We start from the raw sequence: 25355 nt of genomic DNA on the forward strand, positions 1-25355 counted from the left end.
AATTTCAATTCGACATTTCTTTCACACAGAAAATGAGATAAACTGGTCTTCTATAGATAACCAAAGCGACATATCGTGAGAAATTTATTTCGACAGTAGTTTCCAGCGAAATACGACAGAAAGATCGGTGTCCGCCACAGAGCAGTAGCGCGATATCTCGTTGACCGCCACCGCGTCGCGGCCGCGCCGCGCCGGCGGAACTGCGGTGAACGAACAGACAGTTTCATTACGGCGGAAGCCATGAAATCATGCCTCTGCTCTGATCCGGCACGCGCGGACCTCGGTACAACAAGAGGGAAACGTTGTGCGATCGATCGCGCGGTCAGTAGCCCCATCAGTCATAATTAATTAACTGACCCCATAACGGCCGCGTCGATCGAATAGCTTGATGGCAAGATTGCCACTCATTTCCATTTTCTACGAAATTCCTGTCTGTCGTCGAAATAAGGACGACGAGAAGCGGAAGTTGGAAGCGTGACCATTCATCTCTCGTTGGGCATTGTCAGTCATTGTCAGCAGAGGCCTGAGCAAACGCCATTCTCGTCGCTTTCTATATACGGACTGACGAAATCTCGTCTCCTTCTTCCCTCTTTCTCTTTTTCTAACTTTCTCGATTGTAGTCCATTTGCGAGGCTATTTGCATGTCACATATGGGCGAGTTGCTCCGCAGTCCGCTAATACTAATTGGACCAAGATGTTAAAGACGGCGACATATGGCGCGATCGATAGTGACGTGCCTTCTATTAGAGGGAGAGGAAAAAATTGCTTTACAAGCAGCTTATATATACGTATATACATATATTTATTTGTGCGTTTCTAGAGTTAAAAATGATAATTAATGATTCTGATACGAAATATATAGATAGTTCGTAGGGTATAGTCGACAAAAACTTAATCGTTTACGCTTAGAATCCTTTGTAGTTTGTAATAATCCGTTAATTGGCTTCGACGATGGATTATATATCAAACGATCGTTTAAAATGCAATTAGGATGATGCCCTGCTAGAGCGTCTACGGAAGAGGCCTTGCCTCGCGCGACACCTCGCACTATATTCGATACTCGCGATTATACGGAATTCGTTGAAAGAGAATCGCTCGACCGGAAGTATCCATATACGCTGACTACGATTTCTCTCGCGTTCTCCAATGCTATACCACGTGCAACCGAGAATGCTCGTTTCACACGCCGGACTTCCATTCGCGGCATTTTTTTTATGCGTTGGCTTCTTTACGACCGATTCTTACTCAATACGCATGGTTTTTTTTACTTTTAAATACAAACCGTTGTCAGCTAAAGAAATATAATAGTTATTTAATCCGTATTAAAATAAATACAGAAGAAATATGAAACAGAGAGAAAAATGTTTTTCAATATAAAATCTTTCGTTAGTATTGGAAACGTCGGAAAGCAAAAGTTTATGTCAACATTTATAGCTCTGTATTGCTACAGTGATCCAATAAGGTAAATAATGTAGGATACTTTAACGATTATTATACTTACGGGATAAAATGTTAGAACGCGTCTCTTGCAATATAGACCAAGTCGGACTTTGATAAGTCAACTCGGTTAAAAAATCGCTATATATAAATAATGCAGTTAATGTCCAAGTATAGCATCTATTATAAGCCGTTGCGTTAAAAGGGCACAGTAAGAGCGCTGGACTGAACCCTCGCTGAAAGAGGAGCGGAAACGATCGATGAATCGGCGATCCGTGAAACGTCGGAGCGAATAAGCACTTCTGATACTCGCGACACAGAAATTGTAATTGGATTCGCAATGCGCGACGTCCGCCGATTTCTCGTGCGTCGCGTCGCGTCGCGTCGCCGCGTCGCCGCGTTCGTAATTTCAATAAATTCGCGACGACACGAAATCAAACGTGTTCTCGCTAATCAAAATCAATTTATTTCTTCATTCTCAGGTGTACCACTGGCAAAGTCAAAATGTCAAAATTTCCGGAGTGGACGATATGGTCCTCTTGCCGAAGATCAACGAGGACGCCATCATCGAGAACATCAGAAAGAGATACATGGACGATTACATATTTGTATCCTTTTTTGCTTAATATTAGAATAGATATTAAATATGTCTCGTGAGGGGAGGGGAGGGGAGGAAATACATAATTTCTGGGAAGTGTATCACGATAGCTTAATTAACTGTGGCAAATAATTCGTGAAATGTTCCTTAAAATGTCATCAGACGTGCATCGGACCCGTATTGGTATCGGTTAATCCTTTCAAGCAGATGCCATACTTCGGAGAGAAGGAAGTCGAGATATATCAAGGCGCGGTAAGGGTGAAAATGTGCTATTTTTCTCGTTGGAAGAGACATTAAAAAGGTCTCGTGTCATTTTAGGCACCGTACGAGAATCCACCGCACATCTATGGACTGGCGGACGAGATGTACAGAAATATGCTGATCGACAACGAAAGTCATTGCGTCATTATTAGGTAAACGATACTTGCATTAAGATAATCTTACGTGGGAAAGAATTTTAGAATGATGTACTTATATTTTATGTATATTTTACACAATTTTTATTTAATATATTTATTGAAAATGTACTTGTCATTTATCAATATTTATCTCGCAGTGGTGAATCGGGCGCTGGAAAAACGGTCGCGGCGAAATACATAATGTCTTATGTGGCGAGGGTGAGCGGTGGAGGCAAGAAGGTACAGAAAGTAAAGGACGTGATCTTGGAATCAAATCCACTCTTGGAAGCTTTCGGCAACGCGAAGACAGTGAGAAACAACAACAGCAGCAGATTCGTACGTCTCAGCAAGTTGTGCTCGAATTAATCCATTAGTTTTCACCAATTTGTTATAATTGCATTACAATCAACAAAGTTATTATTTGAAGGAAACAAAAAAAGTCTTTTTAAATTTTCAGGGAAAATACGTTGAGATGCAATTCGGATCGGGCGGTCAGCCGAACGGTGGCAAAATTTCGAATTTTCTTCTGGAAAAATCAAGAGTAACTTGCCACAATCCCGGCGAGCGGAATTTTCATATATTTTATCAGCTGACGACGGGCGCCAATCAAGAAATGAAAAGTGAGTGGATGATTGAGAGATAAAAGTATCGTTGACAAATGAAAAGTAATTTAGGATAGTTTAGAAACGTTTAGAAAAATAATTTTAAAAAAAATTTCAATTTTCTAGCGGAATTTGGATTAACGGATCTCAATTATTATCAATATCTGAGTTACGGCGGTAATTATAAGGTGGACGGCACAAATGATGCGCGGGATTTTCAGGAAACTCTTAAAGGTACATAATTGTATTTTGCAGTGTTAATTAATTTTCGTGCAATTATAATGTTCCGTAATTATTATAGTACATTCTCGTATATTCTTTCTTAACTATTAATAGACCACACTAATTTAATAATTATATATTGTTTTATGTCTACAGCGTTGAGTGTTATGGGAATAAAAGATGCAGAAGTGATGAATATATTCAGATTGGTAGCTGGAATTCTTCACGTGGGAAATATACAGTTTGTCGAAAAAGGCAATTATTCGCAGATAGCCGATAAACAATGTAAGTTATTCTACTAGTTAAGAAATAAAAATACGATTAGTTATATAACTTATCTATTATCGGTATAATTTTGTTATATATAAATCGCATAAAACGTATTTATCTATATCTTATCCGCTTATCGTATATATAAACACTACTGATCGATTGATAGTAAAATAAATTTTAATATAATTTCTGCGCGTGTTTGTATTATTATTTACATTTTCTGCTTAGACAATTTTTTTCTTAGTATGAATATGTTTTATTTTTAGTTCTCGAGTTTCCAGCCTATCTTTTTGGAATTTCGGCAGAGCATCTGTCTTACAAATTGATTTCTCGAGAATTCGAATCGAAATGGGGAAATCAATCCGAAAGCGTGGACGTGACGTTGAATGTGGAACAGGCGCTTTACGCGAGAGACGCTTTGGCAAAGGACATCTACGCTAGGCTTTTCGACTATTTGGTTAAGGTGTGGTAGAGCATTCATCCAAAGTTTTGAAGCTTATCCAAAATGATTGAGTTTAAAATTATATAGAATTAAAATTACATATAAAAAAATCGCGTGTCGTGGTTTAATTATATAATTTCATTTATCAGAGATAAGTGTACACATTTTCATATAATTACAATAATATGAAAAGTTAATTGAACGACAAGCATTATAATTTTGGTTTTCATAGAAAATAATTACTAGTCTAATCTCTTTAATCTTTATTCGCACAAGGGAATAAATTGCTCTTATTTGGTATTAAAAAATATCTATTTTAATTAGATCAACGTAATCTTTTAACCAAAAATTATCGCATGATTTTTAAAAGGCGTTTACTTCTTCCGTTACTGAGTTGTTGACAATTTTACAGAAAGTTAATTCAGCCATGGAGACAAACACGGATGGATACGAGATCGGAATTTTGGACATATATGGCTTCGAGATATTTGATAAAAACGGTTTCGAGCAATTCTGCATAAATTTCGTGAATGAGAAATTACAGCAGATTTTCATTGAACTCACATTAAAGGCGGAGCAGGTAAGCCTTTTCATTAATATTATTCTCTTTGTAATTCACGTTAAATTAGTCTCGGGGTTTGTTCATATCTTGGATGAACAGCAAATTGCCAGAGAATGTGAGTAATAAAAATATTTTACTGGCTTGCGCGCTGATTTATTACTAGAGCAAGTTAATATATTACTATATATTCTCTTAATTCTATATTAGTTGACTATAGATATATATTACAAGCATATATTAATCTGTATAAATAACAATATTTATATATTTATATCGTGGATCGTTATATTCGGCATAAATTAAGTTCAAGACTAATACGCGGAGAAAATTTAACGTTGCAACATTTTCTCCGAGACATAATAACTACTTCTACAAAAATAACACTTTATTTTCAGAATTTCGGTATGATTGACTGAGTTCTAGCTTTTCTCCTATTAGATATTGATCCTAACTAAAATAAAAAAGTTGATTAATTTTCATACAATGAAAGTTGACACTTAATATATTTCGGAATTCTATCTTTTATATTTATACGTCAAAATTTTTTTTGCTTTTCGAAATTTTGAAATGTATCTTTAAACGTATCTTTGGAGAAGAACTAGAATTCTAATAATTACATCGAATTCTGAAAATTCTGAAAATTATGAAGTGATGTTCACTTCATAAAGATAAAGTAATATTGTTCATGCAATCACAGTTAACTTCTCAACGAATTGTCTGAAATTTCATGACGCTTACAAAATATGGAAAAACTTTGGCCAATAATTATCCATATAACGTTTGCGATAAGTAATACAAACAGTAATTAATAATTTGATAGAAGGAATGTATGTAATCAATGTTAATGATTATTATGTAATATTTTGTCTCGAAATATGTCGTCAAATCAATCTTTTTTTGTACTTTCAAACAAGCATGAAATCTTGAGGCTCGCGATTAAATATACTTTTCGGAGAAGTTAAATTTTTACCTTTTCATACAGATATTTGATTTTATTCTTCGATGAAGCCGTATCCCGGCAGAATATCTGTCCTCCTAAGTGCGTACCTCTGCACAGGCGTGGTCTGCGCCATCAGACTGCGTCCATGGACTTTGCTAGGCGGCGCAGGTATCTGTTTAGGTAATTCGCTAGACGTGACCATGGAATTCTCCGTGGTCGACTGTTCGTCCGCGCCGTAAGACGTTGCTTGATCGTTCATTTTGCCGATCTCCTCGTTGCTCAGAACGATACCGTCGACGCGACGATCGAATTTCTTGGGCGGTCGAATCTTCTTGTCCCGCGTCTTCCAGTCGGTCTGCCTCTCGAAGGGTCGGGTGACCCTGAGGTATCCTACCGCGCCCTCGCTCGGGGTCGCCGTGGACGGCGGAGCGATGGTATCCTTGCGGAAGGACCCGCTGTGTCCTCGCACGTTCACGTAGACCTTGGGCCGGCCGCTCTTCAGGTAGTACAGCTTCTCGTCGAGGCTCGGCAGCTTCGGTGGGTTCAGCGATGCGCGTTTGTCGTCGTCAAAGGTGTCCAGACGATAATTCGGACTCAGGCCCATGTCTCGTACACCGAGGATCGAGTGCGGGATCACTTCGGGATTCGGATAGTCGTCGTTCGTCGGCGTTCGCTGTTCCTCTTTCAGCATCGTGCGCATCAGACCCTGCAAATTCGCGGCGTCCATCTCGTCCGGGCTCTGCAGCTCGATCTCGAAGAGCCTGCGACGAAGAGAGAGGAAATTCAATTTCACTTAATTTCATGTAGATTATAGCTTTTCGCTAATACGAAACGAGCGCCGAAGATTGATATCGAACGGATGGAGCTTTGAGACGTCGGATAATCAACCGTAAATATACGGTATGAGTAGCAGATAGGAACAGCATAACGACGAAGCTAATCGGATATTAGCGGTAGGCATTGAGCGAGCGGCGAGCGCGGGAGATTGCCTTTTTTATTTTCACAACATTACGAGGTTAATCCGATCACGATTGCAGGTGTCATTGTTCAGAAATGCCACTCTGCCCAAACTCGCGGATATTCGCGATTATTAAACCGCAGCGAGATCGCGGCCGCAGTGCCGCACGGGCGCACGGAGAGAGGAGAATCGGGAGACAATCGGTTTGTCTAGCCTTAATCGCGCTTACTATTTTACTTTCAAAATTACCGGTTGCGCCCGGCGCGGTGCGCGGCGTATCGGTGCCGAAGATACGAATTGTGGTCACGTAAATCTGCCATCGTTGAAATTACACGGGAGCAATTACCCGACCGAGTTTCTCACGTTTCTCGTGCGCCGCAACGAAGGCGGCTTTTCATTCGCGCTAATTGGGCCGCTTTCCGCCGCGCCGGTGGGAAAGAACGGCGTTTCAGTTGGGATTTTCCTCTTTTGTTCGAGCGATTTAGAATCGCGAGACCGAAGTAAATATCATTTCGTAATCGGTGAGTCAGTTGAGAGAGTTTCCCGAGGAGGAGTTAAAGTAGAGTGGAATGACGCTGCCATCGTTGTCCATCCGTTAATATTTAGCGAAATTCATTAATAAAAAAAGGCTTAGAGCTCAATAAAAATCTGCATTATACGTTAAATTAAATTTACGATCAACTTATCCGAGTGATCCTCGATAATGTCTTACTATTTCAAGACCAGACTTCGATTAAAGATCGATCGGGCGATAACAATTGACGGACATAATCGATCAGTTCGAACGAGTTCGCAATTCTAAACGCGAAACGAAAGTGAATTGCCGGTGCAGCGTGCGCGGTGCGACGGCCGTGGAATATAATATCGATACCGGTCGGCGATATGAAAAAAAAATGACGTGGAAAAGGCCGCGGCGGGCGAACGTTGGCAAATCGATACCTGTAGTCCTCGGTATCGGGTCTCTCCACGTTGGTGTTTCGCGTAATGCCGTGCAGAGACTTGCCCTCGAGAGATTTACGCGCGGACAGTTCCTGATCCTGGTGGATGTGATTAGGCGACGAGGGTGGCCTCGGCAGGACCATGGCCGACGTGGTCAGCTCGAACAGGACGAGCAGCACTGTGGCGCAGACGTTAACTCTCCGCGACATCCTGCAAAGATTGTTTTCTCTGTATAAGAAAAATCCTATCCTGTATGGTTTTGTCCTATATATATATATCGTATGTACTCGGACGATAATTTCGTCGAGAGTTTTCTTTCCCCTTTTCACGGTATTTGTCTTGCTGTTTCAAATCAGTATTTTTAAACTGCGTTCGCAGTCGCAACAAAGAGAAATTGAAGAAAACATTGCATTGCGGCTGCCTGCCGCGATTGGTCAACTCACTTACATAAGACACAATGTATGTGTCTCCAATTGAAATCGCCAGGCCGGAAATTAATAACGTGTGATTAGCCGTTGTGTGAAATAGCGACAGGATTACCTACGTAATCACGCCCGCGCCAGTTGCGCCTGGCGCGTATGGTATTATTTCTTTTTTCGACGGTCGAGATATTCGGCTCGGGCAATTTTATGTACACTGGGCGTTTTCTTACCGCCGAAAAACCGTGGCAGGAAGTACGACGAAATAACGGGACGGTGCCGACGTGCTCGACCACACCGTGTAACGAGCACGTTAGCGATAAACGTGGTGAAAGTTTTACTCGCGCGAGCGGTCCCGCCGAACAAAATGATACAATTTCTCTTGTTTTCCTTACGTAAGGTACGCGCGTATTCAAGAATGCATTCAAAGACAATTGTGCCTTGGAATCGACAGGCACAATTTTCTCGGTACATTTCCTAGACCCGGCATCGCGGCATTGCCGGGAACAGCGCGAGACATAAATTCCTTAGAAGAGAGCGCGAAGAGAGAAGTGGCGAATCAAGCCGAATAACGACTCGTTACACTTTTGCCGCTTGATAGTTCGCGCGTTCCCGATAGTTTTCCGATCTCCCGACTTTGCGCGTATAATAAACGACGCTCGATTCGGGACGGATCGATATCTGCCCGGCGATTTGTCGGATATGAAACTGCGGGTATTGTCTCTCTAACTCTAACGCGCTTTGTGTAGCCTTGTGTCGGTGAACGATGAGCTGGAAACGAATCCAGCGTTTGACGTTGGATGAAATCATCTCGCCGTTCCTATAAATTTTACGCCAGTTTAGCCGCGGAATGATAATTGCCCGCCGGGCACGACGATACGTTCCAATAAGCATCCAGCTCTCCTCTCCGATGGTGCAATAATTGAACGGGATCGAGGGATTATTTCCCCAGATAATACACTCACCTTGCACACAATCGAGGTGCGAGATGCAAGGTTGAATGGCGCGGCAAAGAGCTTATTTCACAACATGCTTACGCAACTGTCAGGTCCTTCTCCTTTCTGGTTACTTAGCTTAATTAATTATTAATTTTGGAGCGTTTCCCAGTCAATTTGCTACATGAATTTTACTCCAAGTTATATATTTCTCTCGCTTTCGGAAGGCCGCTTTCATCAAGTTTCACATTTTGCGAGGTACGTCGAGGTGAGCTACGAGCCATTGTTTTCGCATGCGTCACTATTTTATATCTCAAGGATTATATATCAGATACCAAATATCAAATGCACGTGGACAATGATTCTTATCCTAAGAATTAGTAATACGACGTTTAATTGAACCCTTCTCGCACATTTACAGCACCAAAAATTGAACTCTGATATTAAAATTCTTGTTTTATCTGAATGAAATCCTACTTTCCATTCTACTAGCGTTATTAGAAGAATAATCAAAGAAATGATACATCTCGGACCAAATAGGACGACTGTTAAAACTTGACGTATTTACACGGACACGGAGATTTTATTCAAGCACGAAAGACAATTCTCGAATCTAATCGTCGATAATCAATTCTAGCGCTCGACAATTCGCGATCGTAGCAAAAACAACGTTCCTAAAGAGCGAATAAAATTGTATCTTTTTTTTCTTCCGACCGTGAAAGTATCCGTGCCGACCGAATAATTACAACTTTTTTTCCATTCCCGCAGCAAATCGTTGGAAATTTTTTCGGTTTTGTTCACTACTTTCTCCACTATTCTTGTAGGCTTTTCTATATTGCCTCCTATTAGAAATTTAATAAGAAATATATATATATATATATATATATATGTATATCACTTTATCATTTTTTATCAGAAATTGAACCAGAAATAATTATCAGTCGAGCGAAATAATCAAGCAGTCGAGCGATAATGATGGTGAGTCGATTAAGAAAAGTAGTATGTGGTGCAGAATGATATTACAACCGATTATGAAAGTAATTTAACTGAGGTGCTAATCGTGCTGGCTAATCGTTTCTCCGGGCAGCTGGAAAATCTCCAAGGATTTCTGAAATTGAATACTTCCTAGAGCAGGTACGCGCGTTTTACAATCAGTGAAAGGTTTTAAAGGCAGAAATAAAATATCTTGAAAGTAAGACAAATCTCCGATATAAATTCAAGAAGCAACGATCTACGCATTACTGTAATAACGTTGAGTAATTCGATCGCGATAGCGGCCTACATCGAGAAAGCTACATCTCAGACTACGGTAAAGAACAAGGAGCCGAGTAAAGTGTAACCGAGAGAATACGCGGAGGGATGTTATCAAACCGGTTTCGCGAAACAGATGTATTCGCGCGATAAACGAATTATTTACACAAGCGAAGCGGGCACGATATGTAGGTATATACCGGACAACAGGAGTTGGCGCGACGCGACGTCCGGTAATCTCGCCCGGTGTTACCGTTCGCCCAGCTGCGGCAGAAGTACAATATAACGCGATATAACGGGCAAGTCCCTTCTTTCCCGGACCAAACGCGCTCTCTCTCGAGCGAGATCTACGCCGCTTCGCCGATTCACGTCGCGGCACCGTGGGTGTGGCTCTCCGGCATCGGCATGGTGAACAGGTTCTCTTAAAAAGTGCAAGTGCAATCGTTGCCCTGGTGAACGTGCTCGGCGCTCGGCCGACGCTCGATGAAGCGGAGCGTGCGACTCTCCACGTGGGGAGCCGGCCGACCTGTCAAGCGACGCCGACACGCCGACCCGCCGACGGTTCTCACCAGCCGGGGCGCCGCGCCGCGCGCCGCCGCCGGTGTGATACTTACCGAATCGCGCACCCTGACATTTCACGTAGACGTCATCGTCATGGAGTATTTTGTACGCGTGCGATTTTTTCCACGCCAACTAGCAATTTTCCTCTCTTGCCGTGACGCAATTCACGCGACGGTGCTACTTGCCGCTGAATTATGATATCGTTAAGTTTACTGGCTAGTTAGTTAACTTAGCGATACCGTAAAGCGTAATTCGTAAAGTTAGAGTGGAAAACTTTTCCATCGTCGAAATTTTATAGATATTTCCGTATTCGAGTTTACCGACAAATTTTTATCCAGGAAATCGCGGGACGACTTGTGTACATCTCGCTCGTTTAATTGCGTCCTGTGTGAACGCTTATCATTTTCACTTCCTACATCTCGCGAAGGCGCAGAAAGTCCAAGTAAATATGCTTAATTTTCGAGAAAGTCACAGACTCGATCGAGTCTTTCATTGCGGTCGGAGAATAATCGAAAACGCGCGGTTTCCCCTTAATCGTAATCGGTAAGAAGAACGTCTTCGAAATTTCCGCCAGGAAGTTTGAAAGAACAGGAAATGGCAAGCAGAGTTTGATGACTTTTTTCCTCAACGTTTCTGATCACTTTGAGATATTTAAATTCAGGAAAGTATCGTCTTGAACAATTTTTAATCAGCGGCAATCGAAAAGATTCGACAAGTTTCGAACTTTAACGGGAAAATAAATCCTCTTTATATGTAAAAACTCTGCTGATTCGAATTGAAGAGCTACTTGCAAATTTCATATCGAGCGTAAAATATCGCGCGAGTAGAATGATGGATCATCTACGCCGTTCTATTGCAAATCGTGGGCGAGCCCGTTGAAATAGAACAAGGCAGATCTGTTATTCATCGACCATTGTGGAGTTTCTAAGTTCTACTACTAATTAATGAATGTCTGGCTAAAACGCGAAAGACCATCCATCAATCGCGCCTGCGCTTGAATTTGGACGTCATGTAAAATTCTCCCATTTGGAGCAATGTCGCGGCAAAGTGCAGCACAAAGTTAAAATGAGCTCGCATATAGAACGACGCGACACGCGACAGCCGATTTTTCGTCATATCGATAAAAAGTATAGGCCGGTCTTGTGTCGGTCTAGACGGACGATCTATGAGTCGCGTCGCGTAGATCTACATAAGTACTACCGTATGTAGATCTCGCGAGTGTATGAAGACGAAACGGCGGCGAAGTAGGACGAGGAGAATTTATTGTCGCAGACTCCGCGCATACGAGACCGGAACGAATAATTCGAATGCAAACAGGGATTCATAAATAGTCGCCGATACAGTTATGTCCGCGCAGAAAGTATCTAAAGAGAAATATATAAGAAGTAGCGTCTCTCTATGAAGGAAGAAATAGACGAATGTCTGAGAGGGAATATTTGTATGCTTGGAAAGTATAAAAACACTGCAGTGTATATGTAATATGTATATGTTCATTATGATATATATCATTAGAATAATATGCGTAACGTTGTATCCCGTTATAGATATTTATGAAAGTAATTATGCGTATTAGATTTCTCATTATTGAAACTAGTAACTCGCGTATTGGATATTACACTGGCAAGTTTTTAAATAACCTTCATATTGTTCTGCTCACGATGAAAAATTTATGGCGTTGCAATATCACGATATATTACGTCTACGATAAAACGAAGGAGTCCGCTCGTAAATAAAGGAATTGAGTTGTAAGAGGGCGAAATCGATGACGCGTGCGGCGTGCTAGCCGATTTCACTTAGCCTATTAATTAGTATTCGCAATCGTGCGCGGGCAGCAATGGGATCAACGTACGATCGAAAGTTTCTTTCTTCCTCTTTCTCAATGTCTATTCGCTTTCTTTCACGTCGTAAGGGATAAATGCCGTTTCAAATCTCGAGAGATATTTTTCACGACGCGGGGATTCCTAGAAAGCGATCGATTCGAGATTATTGGAAAACTGCTCAGCAAAGCGCTCCCTCAATCATATCGCCGCGCGCTCGCGCCGTGTTAAATCACGCATAACAGACAACGGCGATGGTCAACGAGGTATCGCGCTATCGGAACTTAGAAAGTCGAGGAAACGTTGCCGGTTGTGCATGCGAACTGGTCGACTCCCACGCCATACTTACGGGCACTTGCTGTTCTTACGTAAATACTCGCGGGGCGCGTTATCGCTCGCCGATCGTCGATCGGCTCGGGCGAGGAAGGCGGAGGTGCAATTAAATTCACACCAGAACGAAAGTGAGAGCGTGTGGTCAAGGCCCGGAGGGGGACCGCACCTCCCCCCCCCCCGGGATATTGTCTAAGTGTATCCTTAAATAACTTCAACGACTTTCGAGCGTATAAACTTTATTGTTAGATCGATTACTTTAGTCCTCTTTGAAAGAGCTTGAACGGCAACGTCATCATTCTTTCTTTCTTTGCTCCTCTTGTGCGCGCATTACGAATTACGAAATCCTAACGGGGGGAGAATTTCACAATGGCGAACAGAAATAGTATACTCGGCCGTAGGACGCGGAAAGCGATAATTGACGACCATTATTCGGCGTGGCGCCTCGCGTCTGTCCGCGAATGTCGGTTGCTGCGTCCTGCTAAAATAAAAGTGTTACGTGCCGTTCACTGGAAAAAAAAAGGGAAAAAACCGCAACTAGAGCGCCGCGCCTTTTCTCCTTCCGTTCGCCGCGCAGGAAATGATCTCCAGCCTGAAAACGCGCGAGTCATCGCGGGGCCGCTTATTGATAGATCGATCACGATTGTCCCGCAGCGGACACGAAAACGAGCAGCTGCACGGGACTTAATTGGTCCTTTACGTAACCCTCGCTTTTTCGCTCGCTGATTCGCGCGCGAATCAAAGTTACCTTGTACGCTTCTTTTCCCCCGCGCACCTTACGGAAGACGAAAGAAAACGAAACCTTTCCATCAGAGAAGGAAATTTAAAAAACGATCATCAAGCGCGCGCGATCAATCAGCGCCGAAGACGAAGCGACTTGTATACTTCGCGCTCCAATTATTCTCCACCCTTTCTCGTCATTTCTCTAACGCTAATCAAATTTGTAAATAATGAGTTAAGAGTTCAGATAAACTCACTTCGCGAACGTTTAAAGAAACGTTTATGAGGCTCGTTTGATTACAACTCTGTGGCTCTGTTCTTTGTTCGAGAGCTGCAGTCGCGACGGCATTTCACAACGCGGAGCAATTAAGTTTCATTAAAGAATATTGGCGGACAGCGAGCGGTTTAATCTAACGCGAACTAGCAGAGTTGCGAAGTATCTATAAATGAATATCGACTTGCGTGATGCTTGATATCACGACGCAGTTTGCATAGGCGCATACTCGTTTTCAACATTTCATTATTTTTCTTCTTCTTTTTTTTATTGCAATTTTTCACGAAATGTTGCGCAAAGTGTCCTACGACACTCTTGCTGCAATAGTAGCAAGGTTTAATTAGAAAATTACATATTTCCGCAATCACACATACACAAAAGGTATGTCGTATTTTAGAGATGACGAATAGGTCGCATAATTTGCATCTCGCCGACGATTTGCGTCTTGAACAGTTCGAAACTATGCCTTTACAGATCACCTGTCACGCCACACGTGAAACGAGATTTAAGTCCTCTGACTTTACGAGCGAGGTTTTATCTCGTAATAGCGGTATGGGGATAACCGCAACGATAAAATCTGAATGCCACCATTTCACGTCCGAACGTGATTGTACATGACGAATCTTCTTTGCTTGTTCTCGTCACGCCATTTAAATTGATCATTGTGACCGTCGCCGTCGTCGCAAAATCCGCGAGACGGACGTAAATCGTAGAAACTGTCTCGTTCAACCGTAGCAAATCGCGCGAGAGACTGTTACCGGACTGTTATTGGTAAAACGCATACTCCCTTGTCTTCGCCAACCGAAGGTTGGCAGCAGTCGGGAGAATAATATACTTACAATTAGAACTAAGAGGTGTTTCATTGAAGACAATGATAACTTAGTTAACAACAATAATGGAAATTAATATTAATCGACTGTTGACGCATAAACGAGTGCTGTGTGTATTAAAAAAGCGCATTTTGAACGTACCTGACTGACAATGAGACTCACGAAGCAACGAACATGCAATCTTCTTGGACCCAGCGCCTTGGACGATTTTCGATTGTCGCCTTTTCCCTCCGCAGAAATCCGCGATCGTTATTATTCTTCTTCAGCAAATGGATCACTTGGTGGTATTTTTATTATGTAACGCGCGGTGTCCATTCGTCCGCGTGCGCGCGAGAATCCGCGCCGATCGGTACCATTCGCGGCGAGAGGAACAAAACGTGATCGCGGCTCCGTGTGCACTGCAGCCAAGGATCGGGTGAAGGTAATGAAATAGCTAAGTGAAGCGATCGCTGTCTCTCTTTCTCTCTTGTTCTTCCCACGTGCGGCTTCCACCACTCCTCGCACTTCGGGGTTCTCGATTGGTCGCGTATTTCTCGTCAGCGGCGTTTAAATCCTTTTCGCGGCGCACGTGGCTCGGCGGAAACGCACCTGTCAAACGTACTCTCGCATAACAAGGTCAATTTTAACGATGTAGAATCAGTTCGGGAAGTCTTTTCTTATATCTCTGAAAAATTAATTTCATATTTTCACGTTACTTGCACTTTAAATGCGTACTTTTATACGAGATTCGATATGGATGTGTTACAAGAATTGTGCTCGCAAATTGAGTTGTTTTGCTTCATTATTGCGAGGAAGTTGTCGCTGCTGCGCGAATGCGCTTCTAGATTAGCTTCATCTGTCTACGCGATTAGTATAATGGCCGTGTACCTCGTAATAAAGTCAACATTGTCGCAACAGCGGTGACCATTGAATTTCTCGCCCATATACATATCAAGATGACATCTTTCGCGTTCGCGTTCCCGATGCGTCGTCGCGATAACAATATATAAGTACAGTTAACTTCATATTCTGGTAAAAGACAATGAACGCTCTAAAATTAAAGTGATAATTAAGATACTCTGATGTGTGTCTCGATATCTTTTTCGTAGCTTTAATTTTATTGTAAAATTTCTTTTGTACAGTACCGTTTATTGAATTAATAAAATAACTTTACTTAGAACATATTGCGAATACGTCTGGAATTCTAGTATATATCTTATTTGACGACAACAAAATTTGTCAAAACTTAAAATAATTTTCTCTTTATCAAAATTGTTACTAATCGCAGAATTAGCCAATGTGAAAAATTTACGTGTTTCATGTAGCAAACTAAAATCTTCTGTGTTTAAACAGATCATAGCTACAAATTCTTACGTGTGTTTTTCTAATGAAGGAAGAATTTTGTTAAGGAACAAAACAGCTTGAACAAGGTATTTGACATTTGGCATCTAACTGTCTCACAAATCCGGCAATTTCTCGCAAAATCGAGATAAGACTTCTCTTCCTGTCTCTTTCTCTCCCTCTCTTTCTTTCTCTCTTCATTTTCACCGCCGTTAACCCAGAATACACACATCCATCTCCTCCATTATCTACGTTTTTATATACGTACCCTTCCCCTCTCGCCAAACTCAGCAATTCCGGCAACAATGAAGCGCGGTTTCCCATGAGAACCGTCTGTGACTCCCGATCTAATTAGTTTGCTCATCGCGACCTTTTTTTACCTCATTAATGTTAATTTGAAACAAGTGTGTGCGTTGCGTGTGCATCAGGGTCTCGTTTTCATAAAAGTGTAAAAACTAAAGTGTTTCTGGAATGTGGGATAATCGAGGAGACCGCTACTCGAATTAAAAAACTAAGAATTGAATACATGAACATTAATTAAATTTGGTTTTAATGAATTAAAATATAAGACAAATTATTTTTTTTAATTTTTGTATTAAGATTATGATTCAAAATTATTAACTCTTGTCCTTTGCAAGGAAACCTTTTTGCAGCAACAACTTCCATCGTGAAAAGTCTAATAATAATTCTGCACGCATGAAAAGCTACATGCACAGGCAGGATTATTCTTATAAAATAAATAAAACATTAAATCAAATCTAATAACAGAGAATAAGATGTAGAATGTGGGTCGACACATATCCTTGCGCGCGCGGCATTGTTCACATATGCATGCGTTAAACGAGGCGCTATTTTAATTGTTGTCCCGTCTAACGGAATCCCCTTTGAGAAAATAGCCGGAAATTGCTCACGTTCGCGCTTACGGGCAAAAGCATCCGTGCTGCATTCGCGACGCATCCTCGGTGCCCTCGACGGATGCCACGATTGCCATGTCGAGGGGACCGACACGACAATGCATTCGTGGACGCATTCCGCGAAACCGTACGGAAATCAGAGCGCGTATCCGTCGGGCGTATCGTCGCGTTGCGCGAGCCGGCCGCCTAAGCGCGTAAACGCGTAAGCGTAAGTAAGGTAGAAGGTCGGAGGTGAAGCGTCACGCGTCAGTGGGTAATTACGGCGGCGAAAGACGGCCCAAGACGGCCGCGGACGCGTCAAACAAACGCAAATGGGAGATACGATTGTTAAAGGCCAGTCTACAATGAGTCGTTAGTCGTTAGTCAGATGTCGGAAGAGAGTCGGAAAAAAGTTATAAACGTATCGTAAGGCGATCGGAAGTCTGTAATCGGCGATCGTAAGCGATTGGCCAAATGCCATCTCTTATACGATCACCGATTACAGACTTCCGATTGCCTTACGATACGCTTATGACTATTTCTTCCGACATCTGACTAACGACTAATGACTCATTGTAGACTGGCCGTAACTGTCCGCGGATTGAACGAATGAAGGCTTCAACCTGCTCTCCGTGTCTCCGACGCGGCGGCGGGCGCGGGCGGACGCTCTCCTTTGTTCTTTTCGTAGCTTTTTCTCCTCAGCTCGACGCGAGTTTCCGCGTTTTCCTCCGGTCGTCACGGCTGTCCGCTGAACGAGACGGACGAGAGGGACGGCTGTCTCGTAGAAGGACAAAAAACCGCGCTGCGAATGACACCACGGATGGGCATTACGTTACGTGCGCGAATCGAGATGAGAGACGCGCGAAATAACAGATCATTACGACTCGGCGTGGCGCGGCGCGGCGCCGGCGGCTCGGCGCGAGTGCGTAATGGGCACTTATACTCGCGGTCGTAACTACCACCGAAACACACGACTCTTTTTACCGCGTGTGTTTTATGCGATTAGCTCGCGCACACGACTAAGTAATTGCGTGTGATCAACGAGTTGTGGCTAATTTGCTTATCGCAATTATCACAGCAAAGCCGAGAAAGCGGCTAATTAAACGGTTGCGGGGTGTCTTTATTTTCTTTTCTCATTCAGAATCTTAAACGCGTGAGAGATCGCCGATTTAAAGTTCAAAGAATATAGACCACCCGTTCTTTTCCGTGCAATATTATTTATATTATTTATATAAATTTATATTTATATATTACGAGTACGTATTATAGTATTAGTATATTACTACGGCACGCAATTAGAATAATTTGATTCGCGCTTTATCTTGACAAAGTAGCTCGACTAGTCTGCTATCGAACGAAAGCGGCGGAGGTGAAACAATAACATGGAGCCGCATGGAGTGAAAGCACCTGCTTCGAAAGAACGTGAAAGAAACGCGTACCTGCCAAATTTGGCACGCATTAATTATCCATCACGCAAAACCATTCATTCGCGAATCACTCGAGCGTCGCTCAAGTGATCCCCGTATTATTCTCCTCCGCTGATGTATTATTTACAATGCGAAAGTTTCGCGTGAAAAATTTGTACGTCACGTACGAATCCGCCGAGCTCTTCGTGAGCTTTTCTCCGATTCTGGAGCGTACGAGTCTGATATTTGTGTAGACGGAACACGGAGGATCGGGCAGGGCTATTATACGGCGCAGTCCTCCGAGGAACAACCGGCGGAAACAGTGTCCGAACCATGGGCATCGTAAAGAGGCCAGGCCTCATGAAAAAGAGTCGTTAACTCGAGTAAAGGCCACGACGAAAAAATCGTGCCACTTCTTCAGGTCGCGGCCGGCTGCGGCGGCGCGGCGTGTCGCGTCGCGATGCGGCCGGCCGCGGCGATCGGACCGCAACTAGACCGGATAAAAAACCTGGCCGCGAATCGCACACCTTCGTGAACACAAAGACGAGCTCTAAAATTGTTTACTTAAGAACGAATTGCCCCCGGGGTTTCGAAGCGGAACAACTACGCCTTTTACATTATCGATGTGCATCGCGCAAATCGCGCAAATCGTGCGTCCTCGTATTTTGTCAAGACTCGTCAAATCCGAGTGTCGCAAAGAAAGCTGACGATCGAGAGATCATATTTTTGTACCCAATGTTTCGCGATAATTATACATCAAATGTTGGGGACACACGAAATATATTGCGAAACGGGCGAAACCGGGATGGGAAGGGCTGAAATAGCGGTGACTGGTTTTCGTGCTGGCCGCAACCAGCGAGGTGCACCTTCGGGCTTGGCTCGAGCTGAAATGGAAAGCGATTTTAAAACCGCCGGGCAATCGCGTTATTACTATCGCCTTTCCCTTCTATCGCCTGAGGTAAGCGAGATATAAATCGCTTGTATGTGCGCGATATACCCGGCGGTACCGGCGGTACCGGCGCGGCGGCACGTAATTAAGTCTATGTTTTCGATGTAATAAAGAAGCGAGCCTCTTGCAACTTGCGCATAACTTCCACGAAAGTTAGATCGACGATCTAAATTGTCCGAGCAATGACGTGCTTCGCGTTTTGTAACATTTACCGATAGCATTGGCTTATTATATAATCGACAAATAGGTAGCAATAAATAAACATGCTGTTTTGTAAGCCAAGTTAATAAGTGTTGCTTCAGCCATGATAATTTGCTCCTATATTGATTAGCGCGATGGTATCTTTATCCTGTATGATACATTACAGAATCGAATTCTGTCTCGTTTCAGGAAGAATACGTTTCTGAGAATATTAGGTGGACGCCAATAGACTATTTCAATAATGCCATCGTGGTGGAGCTTCTCGAGGGCAAGAGGCCACCCGGCCTCTTCTTGGTCCTCGACGACGTATGCGCAACGTTGCACGGCGGAAGCACGGGTGCCGACGGTGACTTGAAGAAGGTACCCGAAGCGTATTCATAGTTTTATAAATTAACATACGTATAACATATAATAAATTATCATATCCGTCGCCCAGAAACTGGCGGGAACAGCTAAACAGCACGCTCATTTCCAAGACAGCAGTGACGGTTTCGCAATTCTCCATTACGCCGGCGTAGTATCCTACTCTGTCGATGGGTTCTGCGATAAGAACCGGGACGTCCTCTTCTTGGACCTGATCGAGCTGATGCAGACCAGCACGAAGTAAGCGATTCCGAAGGCCGTTAGCGTACAACTGTCGATTGTCCGCGCGTAACAAATTATATCCCGAAAGCGAGTTCTCGCGTAAGTTACCGCTTGACGGGTTGATTAATTAATCCGCGCTCATTTTCCGATTGATTTGGAATATTTGATGATGAGAGCGCGAGATTAGAAGAGGCTGAATAATGTTTCCTGGCTGAATAAAGATAAATAAACCTTATGATGTAACAGTTCTGAAAGTTCTTTTTAAAACTTGCGGTAATTTTGAGGTACTTGATATTAATTGTATTACACATTTTTCGATAATGTAGAACAAATACAGAATAATGTTTAAGTTGACGTACATAACACTGCAGTCAGCTTCTTATTCAGCTGCTGAAAATTATTACGTCGTTACGTAAATAATTCCTCGATAATTTAACATAACGATAATTTTCATCACGTAATTCTAACTAATCAATTACACGAGTTTGTTTACGTAAGAACTGCACATGCAAAATTTCGCGAAAGTCGCGCGCAAAAACGATACACAGAAATTATAGATTTCCAAGAATTTAAGTCCAGTTAATGACGTGATAAATCTAATTTTTTTTATCTAAGTAAGTGTTGTTTATTTTTTTTCCTAAAAATATTCTATAAATATATTGAACATTTTTCTCAGTTACTAGTAAATTGTTAAAACCTATTGTTAAAACAACAGTTATACTTATAAAGGTAAAAAAAATTATTTTATAGTACCTTGGTGCGTGAGCTCTATCCGCAAGAGAATGCCGGCAAAACGAAAACTCTTAAGTCCAGGCCAACCACCGCGGGCAGTAAAATCAGAAATCAAGCCAGTCGCTTGGTCGGTCAGCTGATGAAATGCACACCGCATTACATCCGGTGCATCAAGCCGAATGAAACGAAGAAACCGCGCGATTGGGATCATCTGAGAGTCAAGCATCAGGTATTGTAATTTGTCTAATGGCATCTGCATTTATATCTACCGTCGAAATTCAAAAACATCGAACATCAACTTCGTACCTCTACTAAAGTCGACGGATAATATCTGTAAAGTCTCAGGCACATAAAGACATAAAGTAAAAAGTGAGAAAACAAAGGAATTCTCTATATACAGTTTGATTTATCTCAGCTTAGCTTGACAATGTGTCATTCCAGCGAAGTATGTCAGACATATATGTTCAGAGCAATTATACGTAACGTTTCTTTCCTTCCTTCTTTGGATAACACTGAAATTTGTTTTGTTCGAAAAAGTCAATACGGCATAGTTCCCGTAGCTTACGCTAGAATGGTGATTGCTTTAATATGCAGAATTCACGAGTGTTCTGGAAACACAATCGTGTAGGTATGTCGTGCACCTTGATCGATAATAATCAATCATCGAATAAAAATCAACTGTTCTATCGCGCTAGTTTCGAAACCAAATCGTTGATATTGTCCATCATAACTTTAAAAAGTTACTTAAGGGATGTAAAGTCGATACGTTTGACATGTTCGCGATTTTTTGGAGTAATCACGCAGCTTTTCGATGAAATATTCTAGGTGGAGTATCTAGGTCTGAAGGAAAATATCAGAGTGCGTAGAGCTGGCTTTGCTTACAGAAGGCCATTCGCCAAGTTTCTGCACAGATACGCGATTCTCACGAAAGAAACGTGGCCTCGTTGGCCCGGTGATGTGAAACAAGGCACAGAGTGGATATTGGGAAGCATTCATATCGACCGATCACAATATCAGCTCGGTAAATCGAAGCTCTTTATCAAGGCGCCTGAAACTGTGAGTTTTCTTCGTCCTGACACATTTGTTATTTTAATAACAACGCCATTCGTTGAGTTTTTCCAGCAGATTAATTAGACGATATGTAACTTAGCTCTTCATGCTGGAGGAAGCTCGTGACCGAAAATACAACATGTATGCGCGAGTCATTCAGAAAGCCTTCAAGAAGTACTTCGCCCGGAAGAGACAGGCGCAGCATAAACAGGAAGTCGCTGATCTTCTCTTCGGCCACAAGGAGCGAAGACGGGCGAGCCTGAATAGAAATTTTATGGGCGATTATATAGGGCTGGAAGGCAAGCCACAGACGATGAGTTTGATTGGAAGACGGGAGAAAGTATTCTTCGCCGAAGTCGTGAAAAAATATGACAGAAGGTTCAAGGTAAAAACGTTAATTCGTCAACATTTTAAATGTCGTTTAATTTGCGCTCTCCGCAAAAATAATCATAAGGAAATCTACTTTATGACATCGGACTTTCTTTATTTCTTAACTTAAGATTTAAGCGCTTGTGACAAGTAATTACATATATATATATATATATATTATAGATGTGCAGAAGAGATCTCATTCTTACCGGAAAATGTATCTATTTGATTGGCCGAGAGCAGATAAATAAAGGCCCGGAAAAGGGCAAATCTATCGAAGTTATTAAAAGGAAGCTTCCATTTAATCAAATCAGTCACGTATCATTAAGCAAGCTACAAGTAACTATTATTTTATGACTCTGTATGCCAATGTACTAGCTGGACGCATTTTGACAGTATTTTCCATTCCAGGACAATTTCATAATAATTCACGTAAAAGAGGACTACGCCAGCTTGTTAGAATGTGTATTCAAAACGGAGTTATTGTTTTCCCTTAGCAAAAAGTTTCTGGAAGATACCGGTCATCTTTTAAATGTTAGGTTTAGCAACAAGTACGGCTATTTTCCATATATTTTCCATATGTCATTATTAGCATATATAAGACATTATAAGTTTGAAAATAAAACTATTTACTTTCAGCTTGGAATTTAAAGTGAAGAAGGAAGGTTGGGGTGGCGGTGGGACGAGGGATGTAAAGTTTATACAAACGGATTATGGCGATAAAGAGATTTTAAAACCGTCTGGCAAAGTGCTCAGTGTTAACATCGGTCCAGGTTTACCGAACACATCGAGTAAGTTTCAGTCAGTGATCCTCGATAGATGATAATTCTCAATTTTCAATTTTACACGCGCAACTGTCACAATATCAGTTCTGTAATAGTTAAATAACTGAAAATTATATAAATCTGTATCTTTTTTATGTCAGAGCCCAATTTGGACCGATCAATATCATCCATTCGTTTGCACAACAATGTCTCGAGGCCGATTTGTCCAGCACCACAGATGTGCAATCTAGCTCCAATCCTCGCAGCCCAGAATAATCAGGCGATTATCGGGAGACCTCCTCCTCATCCGGTAGCAGCTACAAGATCCGTGGCTCCTTCACGAACGACTTCAAACGGTAGACCAAATATTCCACCGAATCGTCCAAATGTACTACCTATGCAATTTCCAAAGGACGTGAGAAATGGAACGAACAACACAAACAAAGTACGGGACAAGCAGACCGCCGTGGGCAATACCAGACCGCGTGGTAAGTTTTGATGAATTTAATTTGAAAAAATATTGAAGAAATGTACAAAAAGCACTATTTGATACAGAGATATCAACTTACAAAGTGACAAAGTTTGAGAAATCGCTTATTTAAATAGAATTTTGCTACTCGGTCTTCACAGAATGAGTGGACAACGGCGTATTAAATTAAATAAAGTATAAATTTAAACAAATTTGTACCTTCTCCGTTATTTCTAATTCGCTCGCATTCATTGGCAATATTTTATCATAACGGGTAATATTATTAGCATCTGTAAAAGTTCGCTCAGATAAATATATCTTTCTTGGATAATTCGAAGGTATACTCAAATTTCCGCCACCACCTACGGAGCCACCACCCACGGAGCCACCACCACCACACGAGCCTACAGAATTCCAATTACCACCCCTTAACAGAGAATATAATATACCCAGTAAGCAAAATGTTAACAGCATGCGCACAGATTGGCAGCAAATTTGATCAAATTCCATATCAAAACAATAGCCTGCTAACAGGCAATGTAAGTAGATTGGAAATAGAATCCGCGCAGCAACCAACTCTGCACGGTTTCTGCTGTCAATTTGATCATACTGCCTGTTAGCAAGCTTTGTCGCATTTCTGGCAACAGTTTGACAATATCTGATATAGCAGCTTTTGTGTGAAATTTGTTGCCTTTCTGACATAAAAAATCAAAAATTTATTGCAAGATCTGCTCGGAATCTGTCTGCGCAGGTTTGACTATCTGGGATGCTGATTTTGCTGATAAGGTTTCTGATCATCTCAATAAAGGAATGCAAACGTCCCAGGAATGGAGTGCGAAACAAGTCAGTAACACGCCAGATCGAGGAAGGAGGAAGGAAGATAATGCTGCGTATGCGGTAGCCAAAAAAGTGCCTCCTCAGAAACCGGCACCACCGAGATTACCAAAAGTTAAAGCCTTATACGACTATGAGCCGCAAGATCTGGACGAATTGGGGCTCAAGGAAGGTGACATTGTAGAAGTACTCAAAGAACGTGAGTTGTTACAATCTGATTTTGTTTGTACCTATAATGTAGTAATAAATTCGGCAGCGACATACATAAAAAGAGAGCAAAGTTGACTGTATATAATTACAAGTATATAATTTCTTACTACAATATTTTTTATTTTATTGATACAAAATAGAAATCGTGAATTTGAGTAATATATTTGTTAGAAAAAAAAAACCATTTGTGGCATTAATTCTTTACGTGTTAAAATCAATTGACAATATTTTTTTCAGACGAAGGTGGTTGGTGGCACGGAAGACTGAAAGGGAAGACTGGTCTTTTCCCTTCCAACTATGTAGAAAAGATATGAATTCTGTAATCGATAGTCATCGGAAAATTCTATTGACATTACATGAAGCTGGAAACGTAACTCTATTAAGTACATTGTACCTGTTATTCACAGTTTTCATGCTCCATAATATTACTTATTGTTACGCGAGTCTTTAACTAAACATTAGCAGAAATTTTATCAATGCCAAAGCTGAGAAAAATCAAAGAATTCATAATTGAAAGAAAGCGCGATATATAATTTTGTGAAGATGTTGTTCATCTCAGCAAAGATGATGAAAAATCTAATATATATTGGTAGTTATGGAACAATAGTATTATCATTCAAGCTTATTTTTATCTAAATGTCCAAAGAAACTTTTCTCGTCACATAATTCGATAATTAGTCTGGTAAACTTTATTTGATGAAGTATTATGAGATTTAAAAACAATATGTCGGCAAAATACGTTGCTTTTATTGTTAATTAGTGTACGATAGATATGTAATCTGTTTAACTTTTCGTAATGTACAGCGCGATCGATATTTATATAGTCAAAATATTGTCACGGTTACCACCAATACAAAGATGACGAGCAGTCATTTAAAACGATACATGGTGTACATAGCATCACTGCCATTACAAGTATCTAATAAAATCATATCATCTCAACAATTTTGTTGCTTCCTTTCAATTTTTACTATCTTATATCTCTTACATAGTACGCTACATTGTATTCTTCAGTATTTTATTTATGCAAGATATCAAACGACATAAAGTTCATTTTTATTCCAA

The 25355-nt window shown here is 41.6% G+C and overlaps 2 protein-coding genes across 3 annotated transcripts in view; one reads left to right on the forward strand and one right to left on the reverse strand.

Annotated features, from left to right (window-relative positions):
• Positions 1-25235, forward strand: part of LOC139779473 (unconventional myosin-Ie) — a 29397-nt gene extending 4162 nt beyond the window's left edge. The window contains exons 2-22 of one of the 2 annotated variants that reach the window (XM_071717849.1): positions 1920-2045; positions 2198-2287; positions 2354-2448; positions 2592-2769; positions 2891-3053; positions 3162-3269; positions 3414-3542; positions 3797-3993; positions 4385-4552; positions 19467-19637; positions 19714-19880; positions 20613-20823; positions 21420-21650; positions 21745-22029; positions 22197-22352; positions 22425-22564; positions 22653-22804; positions 22939-23265; positions 23585-23698; positions 24055-24279; positions 24528-25235. In XM_071717849.1, the coding sequence (XP_071573950.1) occupies positions 1920-2045; positions 2198-2287; positions 2354-2448; positions 2592-2769; positions 2891-3053; positions 3162-3269; positions 3414-3542; positions 3797-3993; positions 4385-4552; positions 19467-19637; positions 19714-19880; positions 20613-20823; positions 21420-21650; positions 21745-22029; positions 22197-22352; positions 22425-22564; positions 22653-22804; positions 22939-23265; positions 23585-23698; positions 24055-24279; positions 24528-24604 (3510 nt within the window). In that variant the 3' untranslated portion in view covers positions 24605-25235. Of the gene's footprint in view, positions 1-1919; positions 2046-2197; positions 2288-2353; positions 2449-2591; positions 2770-2890; positions 3054-3161; positions 3270-3413; positions 3543-3796; positions 3994-4384; positions 4553-19466; positions 19638-19713; positions 19881-20612; positions 20824-21419; positions 21651-21744; positions 22030-22196; positions 22353-22424; positions 22565-22652; positions 22805-22938; positions 23266-23584; positions 23699-23997; positions 24280-24527 lie in introns of both variants that reach the window. The other variant, XM_071717844.1, reaches the window with a different exon arrangement.
• On the reverse strand, positions 3297-14925 carry LOC139779649 (uncharacterized). The gene is made up of 3 exons (XM_071718073.1): positions 14650-14925; positions 7372-7581; positions 3297-6235 (listed from the first exon to the last, which is right to left on the reverse strand). Exons 2-3 carry the CDS (start codon positions 7578-7580, stop codon positions 5527-5529), a joined length of 918 nt encoding a protein of 305 aa, XP_071574174.1. The 5' UTR covers position 7581; positions 14650-14925; the 3' UTR covers positions 3297-5526.
• Positions 25236-25355: the final 120 nt, after the last annotated feature.

The sequence above is a fragment of the Temnothorax nylanderi genome, unplaced genomic scaffold (genome assembly GCF_030848795.1).
Source record: "Temnothorax nylanderi isolate EJ_2023f unplaced genomic scaffold, tnyl_v1.0 TNYL_tig0006_pilon, whole genome shotgun sequence".
NCBI lineage: Eukaryota > Metazoa > Arthropoda > Insecta > Hymenoptera > Formicidae > Temnothorax > Temnothorax nylanderi.